General features: G+C 41.2%; 1 protein-coding gene across 2 annotated transcripts in view; it reads left to right on the top strand.

The window, feature by feature from the left end:
• The window catches only part of SYNPR (synaptoporin), a 325,420-nt gene that overhangs the window by 269,724 nt on the left and 40,026 nt on the right, over nucleotides 1-15,670 (top strand). For both annotated transcript variants that reach the window (XM_047690207.1, XM_047690218.1), the window contains one exon: nucleotides 5,034-5,232. In XM_047690207.1, coding sequence (XP_047546163.1) covers nucleotides 5,034-5,232 — 199 coding nt within the window. The remainder of the gene's footprint in view (nucleotides 1-5,033; nucleotides 5,233-15,670) is intronic.

Below are 15,670 nucleotides of genomic sequence, written 5' to 3'. Positions count from 1 at the left end.
GTTATGAGCTTTAGTCCTCTGTTCTTCCACAGCAGGTGAAAGATATGGTCAATAACTTCAAAAGTCTTGCTACCAGATGCCCAAGATGGTACCCTATTTCCTAAAGAGGAATCTGTGCCTCCGAGTTCTAAATATTTTACTTTGTATAAAGAACCCCGGGTACTACAGTGATCACAATTTCAGTGCATGATGCATGCAGGTTCATCGGCTCTCTACTTGCTTCTGAGGCAAATGTTAGAGTAACCCAGGTCCGTATTTGGAAAATGGGCAGTTTTTAATGACTTCCTCTTGACTGGTCTGCAGGGATTCAACTCTGTTATTGCTCAGTGCCTTGTACAATGCTGGATTCACATACTTCAAGGTAGAAGCACAAGGAATGTTGGTTTAGAATCCTATTCAGTATAAGTCATCTGCACACCATTAGATTAGAAGGCTCAGCCATTCTTATATAGACATTCAACTGATAATCTAATGACGCTACAACTTCTGAAGCAGAGGGGCAGAAAGGTACAGTAGTTACTGGTGTAGCCTCCACCTAATCGCTCACATTCGAGACTCACCCCTGCCCTTCATTAGCCACATGACCTCAGGCAAACTCATTGCGCACTCAGTCTCCACATCTGTATAACGGTCCTAGTAATAACACCTACCTAAGAAAGGTGTTCCAAGCTTAGTGAGAAACAGGTCTGTAAAGAAGCTAGCACAATGTGTGGAGGTTGAAAAATGTCCATGTTTGTTATAAACATTTTTATTCATAAAGCAATGCCAATTTGCTTAATAGGTACATTTGCAGTCCCTTTTAATGTCATTGAAGCAGCAGTAAAAAGTTTAAAAGACTGTGTTTAAGCATTAGTAAAAAATTTTTTTAAAAATCTACTCTAACATGGAGGCTTTTCTTTGGTAGACACAGTGCAGTAAAATCCAATGAAATTCAATTACCCCTTGATTGACTCAGGCCAACCCAGAAGGGAATTATACATTTGAAATCAACAAAATTGCATTTGGTCCCTTTTGCAGGCTCAGCAGTTGCTGCTGATGAGTTCCTCACAAGATCAGAGGTGGCCCCACTGGCTTCCAGAGTCTGTCAACTGGCACACTCGATCTGTACAGAACAGTTTTTTCCTTGTTAGATTCTAAATGAATGATATTTGCTTCCAAAATTATTACAGCTGCCAAACGCATGCTGACTACAAAAATCTCTCCCTCCAAAACAAATCATACATATTTATGCATGTATATGTACTAGATGCTTAAAAGAGCCTCTCTGTTAAAATATATGTGTTTAGTAATACATATCATCATATAGCATTAAAAATGTTCAGCCATGTGAATTATTATACTCAGACCGTTTCGAGCTGACGTGCTCTTTCTTTATAAATGATCCCTACTCCCTTCCACAGAATAGCATTAGCTTGGAACTTCTCTTTCCCCTCGTTCTCTTGATTCCACCCCAGTGTGACTGGTGGGCTAAATATCAAGCTGTAAATCACTGGCATTAATAAGCAGATTTGTTAGTGATTTTTGTGCATGTGTGCCTTGTGCAGATAGCCACAGTTCACATTTACCATAAAGCAACATAGTAACTTGGTGATAGGGGAAATGTTGATATTCAGCTGATTGCATAGGGAGAAAAAAAAAAACCAAACCACCCAATTCTTTTATTCTCCTGTTCCCTGCTACCCCCATCACACACAAAGACTGCAGACCCAGTCTGTGTACCCCAGCTGAGGGAACTGGGGTGTTGGAAGCACTGCTGACCCAGCATCTGGAAAGCCAGTGTGCCTGTCTCTGAACAGTTGCTGCAGGTGACATGGCCCTGCCTGCTATTTTTGTTTTATATGTTGTTTATTGCAGGAAAATCTTTCCAAACTTTATCTTAAGATAAAGACCCAAATTTATAACCTGGCCCACTCTGCCCCACGGTGAGGGCCCCGGAGGACTTCTTTGTCTCACTGGATACCACTCGTTCTCTTCTCCTGCCATGTTCCAATTTTCCAGGACATAGTTCATCTCTTCCCATGTGCAATGCTCCTGCCCTATGCAGGATCTTGGTACCTGCTCTTTCTTACCTATTTTTTGACAGTTTTATTGAGATATAATCCACATACGCTACAATTCATTCCCTTAAAATGGACACCATGATGGTTTTCAGTCTATTCACAGAATTGTACATCCATCACTTAGAACATTTTCATGGCCCAAAAAAGAAATCGCACATCCCTTAGCCATCATCCCCAGTTCTAGAATCCCCATCACCACCACCCCCAGCCCTAGGCAAATGCTAGCCTACCCATTGTCTCCAGAGATTGGACTTTTCTGGACATTTCCTACAAATGGAATCCTACAATGGGTGGTCCTTTCTGACTGACTTCTTCCACTTAGCAGAAGGTTCTCAAGGTCTGGCCATGTTGGAGCGTGTGTCGGCACTTCGTTCCTTCTCAACAATAGATAATATTCCACTGTACAGAGGCACCACATTTTATCTACTCATTCATCAGTTGACAGACTTTCTGACTATTACGAATAGTGCTGCTATGAGCATTCCTGTTTCATTTCCCGAGTACAAGCTTTTGTGCAGACAAATGTTACCCTTGCTCTTGGGTATGTATCTAGAAGTAGAAGGGCTGGGTCACGGGCTAACTTTATGTTTAACCATTTGAAAAACTGCCACGCTGTTTTTCCAGAGTGGCTGCCCCATTTTACATTTCCACTGGCAACATATGGAAGTCCAATCTGTCTAATAAAACTCGTATTCCAGTTCTATCTTGTTATTCTTACCCAGTCTTACCAACAGTTGTGATTCCAGTCTCATACCCTTTTTCATTGTAGCCTACTAGATAGAGAGTCACATTTCACTGTGTTTTCATTCTTAACTTTCGATCTGGATAATTTCTGCCCATTTTTCAAGCAGCAGATTAAAATTCCATAGGGGATTTTACCTTGACTCCCACCCCCACCCCAGACTAGCCTTGGGGTCCTCTCAGGAAACCTATCTTTTCCATCTACATTTGAAGTTCCATATGGGCAAGGCCCCTCCTATGCTCCTTACTGTACCTCGGCATCTCGCCATTGTGTGAACTACAAGCCACTTGCTAAAAATTTGTGGAATAATGACATATACAAAATAACAAGGAAAAGGTGTACATTATCTGAAAATCACCTGTATGAGAATTATTGGCATGATTACCTTTTAAAGCTATTTCATTTTTCATCATTCCCACAGACCAAACCATTGGGAAACATTTTAATATCTCTGGCAAGGGGAGGAAAGGAACTCTACAATGTAACCATGACAAATGCTTCTATTTTCCTGAATCGTACCGAACCGTACCCCTTTCTGGTTGATAAGAAACAGGAGGAACCTCAATATTTACAAACAAGATCAAGTAGACTGTGTAGACAGCTCTCTCTTAAGTCAAGCAATAAATAGAAAAGACTGGGTTTCTCAGAAATAGGGAGCTCAGGGGGACTGGACTTCCCTGCACTGGTTGTCCCTAGAGATTGTGGTTGAGTAGGACAAGGCCCTGGAATGTACATTTTTAACAAGGCCTCTAGCGATTGCAATTCTAGTGACCCATGAGCTTCACTTGGAGGAAACGTTCATCCTGTTTAATATTCTCATCATTTAACAGAAACCAGTTAATGCAGAAGTTAAAAAATTCAAGCTCTGGAGTCAGGCACTGATTTAAATCCCTGCTGAATTTACTAACTATGTGGCTTAGGACAAATTACTTAATCTTTCTAAGACCAATTTCTTATTCTGTAAAGGGGGAAGGGGCAATAAAGTGCCTACGTCACAGGGTTGCCATGGGCATTCAATTAAATAATGAGTATAAAACACAATACCTGGTACACAAGAAATGCTTCAATATTGGGGCACTTGATTGGCTCAGTTGGCTGAGCATCTGATTCTTGGTTTTGGCTCAGGTCATGATCTCGTGGGTCGTGGGATTGAGCCCCACATGGGGCTCCATGCTCAGCAGGGAGTCTGCTTGAAGAGTCTCTCCCTCTGCACCTCCCTCTGCTTGCTTTCTCTTCTCTCTCAAATAAATAAATGAAATATTAAAAAAGGAAAGAAAGAAAGAAATGCTCCAATGTTAGTAACTATTGTTACTACTATTTTATCATTATATTACTGTATAAAGTATAAGAGAAAGTACACAACAAATCTGTTTTAAAGGGATCAGTTTTGCTCAATAAGAAAAATACTTTCTAGTATTAATTGGGAAATTACCAGGTTCATCAATGGCTTTATCATTATTGTTGCTTTCATAGTAATTTTCCAAGTGGTATTTGCTGATATCCCTCCTATGGCTATTTCCGAGCACCTCCATAATACTCAAGGAATAATTTAGTTATTTCTTATGAAGCAGAATTTTGGCTCCTATATTAAATTATAGTTTACCACCTAGTTCACAACATGAGCTACTATACTGGATAGAACACATTTCCTTAGGTGTCATTTGTTAAGCAGAAAGTATTACCCCCAAATCTTATTTCTCTCTATTAGGTAATATATTGAGTCTGAATGCCTGATAGAAATTACTCTCTAAAATAGAAGTTCTAAAGTTCAATCAAATTAGTATTGATCCATCATCTTACAGAACCAAGAATGTTCATTCATTTATCCAAGTCCTGTATACTGAGTGCCTAACAAGGGTCAGGCATTCAGGATATACAGAGAAGAAAATCAAGATGCCACCCTCATGGAAATCTTTGCAGAAAGATGGCGTCTTCATGCCCTTTCCGTGAGGTAATTAAATACATCATCAAGATAGTGTGACTAGTGATGAGTGCTATGAATAATGTTCATCAGGATGATGGGATAGAAAATGTCTACGGGAAAGGAGCTATCTTAGATTAATAGGAAAAGGCTCTCCCAGGAGATGACTTTTGAATACCAACAAGGAGCCAGCCATGGAAAATGTCAGGGGACAGGCGATTGAAGAAAAGAGAACATTCAACCAAATGACCTTAAGCCTGGCTTGGTCCCCTGTGCCTTATAAAGAGTCTCGTTCCCTCTGGCACTTTAGGTTGCATCAGGTGACCTTTGAGGTGCCCACCTGCGAGGGGAAGGAGCGGCAGAAGCTGGCACTGACTGGTGACTCCTCGTCTTCCGCCGAGTTCTTCGTCACGGTCGCTGTCTTCGCCTTCCTCTATTCCCTGGCCGCCACCGTCGTTTACATTTTCTTCCAGAACAAGTATCGGGAGAACAACCGTGGCCCGCTCGTCGTAAGTGGTTCACTTCTTGCAGTAACCCTTTCCGTCCCCTCGGATTTCTTTCCCTTGGCTTGAAGGGCTTTGGAGTTGGGCAAGCCCTGGGGGCAGGGTTTTGTTTTGTTTTTTTTGGGCGGGGGGGGGGGGGTGTTTTGTTTTAAATCACATTCTTTTTCATCCACATCTCTTTGATCTAACACAGAAGCATGATATCTGCCATTCTTTTGCACCCCCAAATTGGAAAAGCATCACGAGACATGCTAGAAACCCTTCTGAAATAAATGGTTGGAAATCTCATGAGATCAAGGGAAGATGAGTGAGGCTTACTGCAGATTTATTTATAATTCCAGCATTATGGAGCCAGCCAACCATTTTTCTCACTGGTTACTTAGTGTGACTTGTGCTTATTTGAATGGATTGTTTGGTTAGTATATGGTAGACTGGCCATAGAGGCTTCCATCTCTGAGCCCCCATCCCTATCCGCAGCAATCTCTCTAAATCTCTCTCTCTTTCCACCATTGACCCTCCTCCCACTTTCTTTTTCCTTGTACACTGGTCCAAGGACTCACATGGACAAAACCAGTATAGCCCAGGATATCCCGATAGGGGGACACACACATACACCTACAGGGCACAACAACTCTCAGAGGGGCACAAGAGTGTGGAGTAATTTTTAAAAATTTTTATATATTTTTTTAACATATAATGTATTATTAGCCCCAGAGGTAGAGGTCTGTGAATCGCTAGGTTTACACTTCACGGCAAAGTGTGAGTAATTTTTAAGGAAATACATTTTAAATTTCTCAACCTTCACGTATACACTTGCCTTTATTTGAGAATGCTCTGCATATAAAAATACTTGGCTGCTTCTTCCTTAATTACCTACTCCCATTTTATAAAAGAAAACCATCCATCTTCTCCATCCCAGATATCACCACACAATACACTGCTAGGAGGCAAAACTTTTCAGGTGCTAATGAAAAAGGGCCCATTTGAAATATTGGTGTTGGTGTTGATGAAAGTGAGTTATTTTAATGCCTGGGTAATGTACTCTTTTGCATATAAGGAGGTTTCCAAATTTTTTACTTCAATAAAATTGAAAGTCTTAATCTACTCATCAACTGATAGACCATTAAAAAATACCTTTTGATGACAGATCACTATGTGATCAGGACATATAACTCAGAAGAAATTCAAGGAAATTCATGACATTGCTATAACAAAACTCCATCTGTTCTCATCAACTCATTTATGCGAGCAGGGTTTCTCAACACATCTGTAAGATGAAAAATGGGGAGAGAATTTATGCTGAATCATGGCCCATTCTAGAAATGATGTTTGTTCCCCCAAAAGTATGCAAACTAATTGTAGAAAAAAATAGGCCCAGATATTTCTAATAAAATTTTTACTTTTTAAATTTAATAACTATCAAATGTATAATATATGTTGTTTGGGACAATTGTTCATTAATAATATTTATTAACAATATCGCCCAATCCCAAGTAAATTTTTGACACTTAAAGCATTAGAATCATGGGCAAAAAGTTATTTAAGCTTATGTACATATTTGTGTTACAAAGAATATAATAAGTGACCAGTAAAATGCTTTCCAGTATAAAAAATATTATATTATACTATGTGAGGAAAGTACAATGGAAATACAAATTCATAGAGAGTGAAAAGAACATGTAAAATTTCCAACTGTTAAAGAGAACTTTTATATTAATTTTTTAATGGAAGACAGAGAGTATCAAATAATGACTTCATTGGATTCATTTAAAAATGGACACAGTGTGTACATTTTAAAATATCAATATATATGCCAGAAATGATGTTTTTTGAGCTATTTAGATTTTTAATAAAAACAAAATTAGATGTTTCAACTTCATACAAGTAAGAACCCAATTTTTCAAAATTCTTTTAGGGGGTAAAATAGATTTTACAGATATCTAATCTAATCAATATATTATGGAGACCTGAACTTTAAAATAAACACATTGTGAAAGGTAACTGTAATAAATCCCCATTTGCAGAGCTTTGTGATTAAGTATGAAAGCCCCCCAAAATTCAAATTTTTAGCACTTTAATATGTTATCTCCGAAGAAGCAGAGTAACGAACTTGAATTTGTGGACAAGTGTCTTTTCTTTTTCTTAGTGGAGCTAATAGCCTTATTGGTTTTAAAATACTTTTTAAGAGTCACCTAACTTGGGCTTAGCCTTTCCATGATGTGCAGATAGATAACACAGAAGAGAATGCTATATATGTATCACAGAACCAAGGTGCATGCATCCATTCCTGGGTGTGTGTAGACCAGGTTACAAAATTCTAAAGTCTGAGGAACTCTCCTGACTTCCTAAGAGAAGTTGACTCAGCTACTTTGCTCACAAAGTGGAAGAAGATCTATTTTGCTATATAAAACCACATTCTCTTCATATGAGATAATCTTGTGAAGGCATGCTACTTCATCTCTGTGTAAATATTCTCTCCCATCAAGCAGGATATAATGAAATCCTGAATTGTGTACTACGCTGGGTAGGTTCTGTTTTATTACATCGTGGGAGAAGGGGAGGGGCAGGGGAGATAATTCTAGTCATAAAAAAGGAAAGGCTCCTAGATGAAACTTCTGTGATATTAAAAACCTGATGTGCTCATTACTTAGCAGATGAGAGTTAATTTAAAAATGAGCCTGAGTCCTAAGAGTCACAGATGCAGAATGGCTATGGAGGGTCCACAGGACACCATTACAACCGCAAATGGCAAACCATATCAATTCTGGCCCCACCATGATGAGGGCACAGTTGGGGAATAAAGAGTGAGCTATTATACCCATCCTTAATGGTTAGTTAGCAAGTTACAAAAAATTCACACTGTGAACAAGATCTCAAAAAGAGGATTCAAACATAAAAAAAAAAAGTTCAAATGCTATGTTAACAATAATGGTACCCATTTTAAGTCAATCCTACTTATTCGGAAAGGTGGCTACTGATAATGACTTGGTCACCTCAGTTCTTGTTGTCATCTATTTTTTTTTTGTTGTTTGCTTTGTTTTTAGCAAAACTCAGATTTTTTTCTTCGTTCTGTAATTTTCCGCAGTATGAAAAGACAAAGTTACCACATGATGCTGATATGAACTAATTCAAGCAGTTTAAAGAAGTCAGGGATCCTCTTAAACTGGTTCACGTCTAGAAATTAACAATTTCCCATCTTATTCTATAATCCTCTAGGACATGACTTTACACATCATGCATAGATAAGATTAACATGTAGGAAAGGGATGAGGTTGGTAACGATGTTGGTAATAAGAATAACAATAATAGGGGCGCCTGGGTGGCTCAGTGGGTTAAAGCCTCTGCCTTGAGCTCAGGTCATGATCCCAGGGTCCCGTGATTGAGCCCCGCATCAGGCTCTCAGCTCAGCTGGGAGCCTGCTTCCCCCCACCCTCTCTGCCTGCCTCTCTGCCTACTTGTGATCTCTGTCAAATAAATAAATAAAATCTTAAAAAAAAAAAAGAATAACAATAATATCTACTGGTATTGATTATCTACTATGCGTAAAGCTAACAGTCACAACAACCCTAGCTTATGTTTTTTTTTTAAGATTTTATTTATTTATTTATTTGTCAGAGAGAAGGAGAGGGAGAGAGAGCACACAAACAGGCAGAGGGGCAGAGAGAGAAGCAGGCTCCCTGCCGAGCAAGGAGCCCGATGCGGGACTCGATCCCAGGAACCTGGAATCATTACCTGAGCCGAAGGCAGTGGCTTAACCCACTGAGCCACCCAGGCGTCCCCCAAGCTTATGTTATTATTCACATGTAAAGATGAGGAAAGGGAGGCTGGGAGAGATCACCTGACTCCCCCAGGTCACATCACTATTAGAGGGTCGAACGTTTGAGACCAGGTCTCCAACTCCAGGGCCCAAATTTTATAACCACCATGCAAGAGGGTCGAAATTCCTGGCAGGCAATGTTCTATGAAATGAGAAGGGTGGGGATGAGTAAGACCAGTTGGTTTATACACCTGGACGGCTCCTATATTGTCTTACTCTGGATATAGAGAAACCAAACCTTATAACCCCTAGACTTTTCTGCTCATTTGATGTCATCGACGTTTTTCATTTGCCTTCAAAATCTATTAGGAGTCCTGGTATGCCTGCCATAAATCTATGATGCTAGAATCGTAGGGTTCTGCTTGTGCTACTGTTTATCTCTGTTGCACATGGAAGACGACAGTGACAGAAAACAAGCTTTTTAAATTCCCGGGTTCCATGGGTATTACAAATCAGAGATTATCAGGACTGATTCCTATCCCTTTGCAAGCAGTCGTGAACAATTTCAGACAGACTGGGGCCATGCTTACCAATGGCGACTTTCTGAAAAGATCTATTTCTACTGAATATGCTTGACAAGACGGTACACGTTTAAGTAAAAATGGAAATAAGAATGTCTTCAGAAGTAACATAATTGTTAATGATGCTTAATAACCCAGTAGCCAGAAAATCGGCCCAAAAGAATCAGCTGGCTACTGTACAGCACTACAGTGCATGCCTTCTTGTACAGATGAATAAATGATGGTTCTCAGAGAGCAGAGACGGCCACCTGAATCATGGCATGATTGTGAATTGAAATGTCAATGTGGGTTAGATCATTTTGACCTGCTCCTTAGAGTATCCTTTTAAAGCCCATCTCCTGCCTAGATGTCTGTGTCGGGATATTCTGAGCCATTTTCAGATCTCATGTCAAATAGTGACACTGTGAAGCTTTAGAGTTTCTTCATGTTAATGTAAAGTCAGTTTTAAAAAATATCTTACAGGGCTGACAGAGTGCTCTAAGAATGAATGTATAACACACACCGTCTCACATTTTGGTAAATCCTGGTTTGAAGAGGTTTGGTTTAAAGTAACTACTCTAGGAGTTAAGGAGAATCAATCTCCACTTCAAGATTTTGTGGAAAAGGAAAAAGCTCTCTGATTTTCCCATAAAGCTCTGATTTTCCCAGAAAGGTTGACCGAAGGCAGTTTATGGGACTAGCAGTGCTAAGCGGTTGCCGGCACACAGTGATGTCATGATTCACATTTGTTTATATTCTGTGCATTCTACGTATTTTCCCATCTAACCTCAGAACAAGCCTGAGAGAGAAGGAGTGCAATTAGAATCGGCCCCATTCTATGGATTCAATTTACCACCTCTTTACTGAGCACCTGGTGTTGGAAAATGTGTCCCTGGGAGATTAGAAACCTTGCCTGTTTTCAGAGGTGAACGGCAGAAGGACTCACTCAGACTCTTTAGTCCAGTGATCTTGAGGGTAATGGCTAAGCTCTACAGTCCTGGATTTTAATCCCCCATATGACCTGTAACAGTATGAAGTGTGTTACTTCATCTGAAGAACAAAGCTAGTAACAATACACACATCTTGGGGCTGCTGAAAGGAAAGGAGGAGTTAGTACCTACAAGGCGCTTTGCACAGGGAAAGGCACACAGTAAGTGGTAAATTAACAGCATCTCACTGCCGCACTATTATTGCCATCAATTAAAAAAAAAATTTTTTTAATTAACATATCATGGGGGCGCCTGAGTGGCTCAGTGGGTTAAAGCCTCTGCCTTCGGCTTGGGTCATGATCTCGGGGTCCTGGGATCGAGCCCCACATCGGGCTCTCTGCTCAGCAGGGAGCCTGCTTCCTCCTCTCTTTCTCTCTGCCTGCCTCTCTGCCTACTTGTGATCTCTGTCAAATAAATAATAAATAAAAAATCTAAAAAAAAAATTAACATATCATGTATTATTTGCCCCAGGGGTCCAGGTCTGTGATTCATCAGGCTTACACAGTTCACAGCACTCACCATAGCACATACCCTCCCCAATGTCCATAACCCAACCACCCTCTCCCTACCCCCCTCCCCACCCCAACAACCCCCAGTTTGTTTTGTGAGATTAAGAGTCTCTTATTTGTTTCCCTCCCTCCCAATCCCATCTTGTTTCATTTTTTCCTTCCCTACCTCCCAAACACCCCACTCTGTCTCTCAACTTCCTCATATCAGGGAGATCATATGACATTTGTCTTTCTCTGATTGACTTATTTCACTCAGCATAATACTTTCTAGTTCCATCCACGTCATTGCAAATGGCAAGATTTCATTTCTTTTGATGGCTGCATAGTATTCCATTGTATATATATATACCACATCTTCCTTAGCCAATTATCTGTTGATGGACATCTAGGTTCTTTCCATAGTTTAGCTACTGTGGACATGGCTGCTATAAACATTGGGGTGCACGTGCCCCTTCGGATCACTACATTTGTACCTTTAGGGTAAATACCCAGTAGTTATGCCATTAATTTTAATCACTCTCTTGCCCATTACTGGGTAGAACCTTAGCCACATAAAGGAAATTGCAGGCAGTTTCCTTTAACTGCTAGCAGCCCTCAATGCTACTTTGCTCCCCAAACATTCTCTTCTCCCCAATTCCCCTAGGGATAGAGCTGGACTCAGGACTGCTTCTAAGACAACAGTTGGGAGGTTGAGCCACCCAGTGAACCTTTCTATCCCTGCGACCCCACTCCCTTAGGTGACCGGAAGGTGGATTTTTAACCCCTAAATAAAACAAGGCTCCCATTTTCAAGTGTGGGCTGAAGCCATCCCTAAGAGAGGATAACAGGAGGCAGGCAGAGAGCTGGGTGTTCTGAAACTCATGTGCTGGTTCCTCCCAACTGTATCTTTCTTAGCTGTAGTCAGGGCTGGAAATCAGAACCGCAGCCTCGAGCTGTTGGGGAATTGCTGGGGAACCTCTCCCCCTCGCCTTCCCCCCAACCCTTCCACTTCCTGCCTGTGTACTTCCTTTTCCTAGGTGCTGAGTGTCTTCAACAGGCCAAGCACTGTGTATACAGGGGTGAACTGAGAGCATCCATTCTGGTAGGGAAAATTATTTAATAAGTATGACTCTCCTAGAAATGACCTGCTACAGGTACATAGATGGGGTTTGGTAACCTGGAGGAGGAGGTGTACCTCTTTGCCACAAGCCACGCCATGCCCTCCCCTGGGGTCGGGTGGGCTGGTATTAAGGCAACCCCAGTGCACCTGGTGGTTGGTGAGAAGATGAGTGGAGATTGTGTTAGAAGATCTGCCCCAGGAACAATGTATCTGATGCTAAAAAGAATAACATTATTTGAAGACCACAAAGCATGTATCTTGTTTGTAGGGGCACACCTGTCAAAATCTGACAGTCTCTTTTGTGATGTGGAGTGTGTGTGTGTGTGTGTGTGTGTGTGTGTGTTTCTGCCTCCCTACTCTTTGAAATAAGAAGTAATGACATTACAAAAAGTTATAGACCTAACCTTAAATGTACTTTTATCCAAACTATTACACATGTTGCACCAACAAATATATAATTTTCCAGAATTGTACTGCGGATGAAGGGAAATTAACCCATTTAAAATGTTCCCAGCACACCATCGACATATTTTATCAGATTTTGTAACCTCAGCTCGTTTCCAGCTTCTTAAGATTAGCAAATTCTTAATTTAAATAAAGTTAATTCCCACTTTATTTGGTGCCATGTTTCTCCAATTAACTAGTTAAGCAAAGATCTGAGCTGTCGTCCAATAGCCTTCATAAAGACAGTGAGCTACTGATAGAATTAGCATGATTCTTCCAAAGCCCAGAGCTCCTCTCATCCTAGCCAGTGTATTCAGATGGCTAGTTTAGCTTGTCTGTCTGAACCCCAACCAATTTTTCAGATTTTTCTTTCATTCCAGGGAACTCATCATTCAGTTAGAAAAATTAGGACCAAGGGGGGAACGCGGCAAAGGCCCAAATGTGTCTTTCTTGTGTGTTTCTTTCTTTCTTTCTTTTAAAACAACCTGAAATGTGCACTGTGTCTACTCCGTGGCCCAGCACACCCAAAAGAAACCACGCTCTCTTTATCAGATGGAAGAGTGGTTCTCTGCCGGTAGGTGGGGGACATTGGGCAATATCCCCCAATGAGACATTTCTTTTTTTTTTTAAGATTTTATTTATTTATTTGAGAGAGAATGAGTGAGAGAGAGCATGAGAGAGGAGAAGGTCAGAGGGAGAAGCAGACTCCCCAAGGAGCTGGGAGCCCGATGCGGGACTCGATCCTGGAAGTCCAGGATCATGACCTGAGCCGAAGGCAGTCACTCAACCAACTGAGCCACTCAGGCGCTCATTAGGAGACATTTCTGATTGTCACTGCTTGGCAGGGAGCATAGTGGGAAGAGGCCAGGGATGCCACTGAACGTCCTGTTGTGCACAGGACCGCACAGTGTACTGGACTCAAAAAAGCCACAGTGGTGAGGTTGATAAGCCCTGATGTATAGCAACCGTCAGCAGCTGCTGAGAAGCTACCTTCTGCCAAATCCTGCACGAGCACTTGTCACGTCTTCTCCTTAAATCCTTAAGCTAACCTTTCGAGTTTCATATTTTAATTCCTAACCTTGAGATGCAGAAACTGAGGTTGTGGAAGTTTAAGAGGCTTGCCCCAGGTTACTGGCCCCCGAAGCAATGCAGGTGTATCTGAGCGCAGGCTCGGAAGACGCTCCATTGTTAGCAGAATCTGCTTCTCACCGTGTTCCTTTCTCTGGGTCCATGAGACTGACGCACTACCTACCGCCCTAATGAGTCACCTTCTCTGGGTCCACGGACCTTACTGCTGGCTGTTGGCCTCTCCCAGTCCCTCTGTCTTCTTGTGTTTCCTCTTGTAGCTATCACCAACCCACACACAGACACACACAGACACACACACACACACACACACACACACACACACACACAGAGTCTAAATATCTCAGCTTTGTAACTTTTATCTCCAAAGCTCTCCCTTCTTATCTAGTGGACAAACTAGAGAGGAAAATGGTGCCAGTTCCAATTCTTTAACCAATTATAGATGTTAACTTGGAAAAAACTTGTTATTTTCCCAGAAGACTCCAAGAGCTTTTATACAGCTCCAGACTCCATCTCTAATTATGAAATTTAAGCCTATTTGAATGTTTCCAACCAGCTCGGGCCACCAGTTTAATCTCAGGACTCCAAGTCATTTCACGGAGACTCCCAAAGTAGCATGACATCAGGAAGGAATTGGCCAAAACATTTCCCTATTCGATTAATACCTATCCACTATTTTTTAAAACGTAATTTGTCTTATGTTGGTTTTTCCTTACAGTTCCCTCAGGCACTGTTGGCTTTTATTTTTTGTGTTTCAATCAAACTAAAGTTCATGTGGTGTTTCCTTTTCGATTCTAAGACAAAGTTCTTTCTTGGATTCTAGAGTAGGGATCTTGGCTGCTTTAGCCCTCGTGGGTCCCAGGCCCTATGCTAGGCACCAAAGACATATAGCAAAATAACACCTAGCTCCTGGCCTCAAGCTAGTTCCTTTATTCCTATCACCCTCGATCTTTCATGAGGAGACAGTCGGAGCCAGTGGTTAAGAATTGCAGCTCTGTACTCAGACTGCCTGGGCCCAAATCTCAGTACCACCAGTCAGTACCATCTGTGTGACTTTGGCCAAGTTACAGAACCTCTCCTTGTTTCTGTTTCTTCCCCTATGACATAGAGATAACAGTGGTTCCTAAACGATTAAGTCACTGGTCAGATTATATGGGTTATAACACATAAAGCACTTATAACAACAGCAGGTGCTCATTAATGTGAGCCCTTGTTTTCATCAGCCTTGTATCATTATCTACCCTGGTGTCCATATTGTGCTTTATATGTGGCTGGTGTTTATTAAATCTTAGTGGGCTGATCAGCTGAAAAATAAGTGGATAAGTGCAAACTCCACTAATGTTTTCATCTTGACAAATGCTTTGGAAGGCTTCCTGTTGCACTGTTAATATCAAACCCCTTTTTACATTGTGTTTTATTCCTGAACCTCCAAATTCCACGTAAGCTGCTATCATTACAGAAAAATGCAATCGAGCCTAAGATGGGATTTCCAACTGTCTGGCCTTTCTGTCACTCAGTTCCCATCTCTTGGTTCTCACACCCCCAACCTGGCACTCATCTCAGACATTAGGGAAAAGAGGGGAAAGAACACAACCCCATTAAAGTAACCAGGCTCCGGGGAACTGGATTGAATCCCTTATCAGCTGGCAAGTCTGAAAATAGAAGGAGAGTGTGAAGAGCACAATTGTATAACAGGAAGAAACTTGAGGAAATTTGATTGTTTGGGGGCATCCAACTGAGAAATGAAGTTCAGACTTTCACCCTCCTCCTATCATCTTTTGAAAGTGGTGAAATCTTCCCCTCCCCACTCCACCCCCACGATGGCAAAAATACCCTTACTATTTGCTAAGATTATTTCTTTGATTCCAGAACAAGCAGACACTCTCAAACACACACAGCTTTGGATTCACTGGGGCTCTCAGCATTTAAGAATGCCTTGCACCAATACCCATGGTTCATTAAACTTTCAAATAATTGGCACAAAGTCCAGAGCTTTGATT

This window comes from Lutra lutra, chromosome 1, assembly GCF_902655055.1.
Source record: "Lutra lutra chromosome 1, mLutLut1.2, whole genome shotgun sequence".
Classification (NCBI taxonomy): domain Eukaryota; kingdom Metazoa; phylum Chordata; class Mammalia; order Carnivora; family Mustelidae; genus Lutra; species Lutra lutra.
This window is presented reverse-complemented; position numbering and strand designations above follow the sequence as displayed.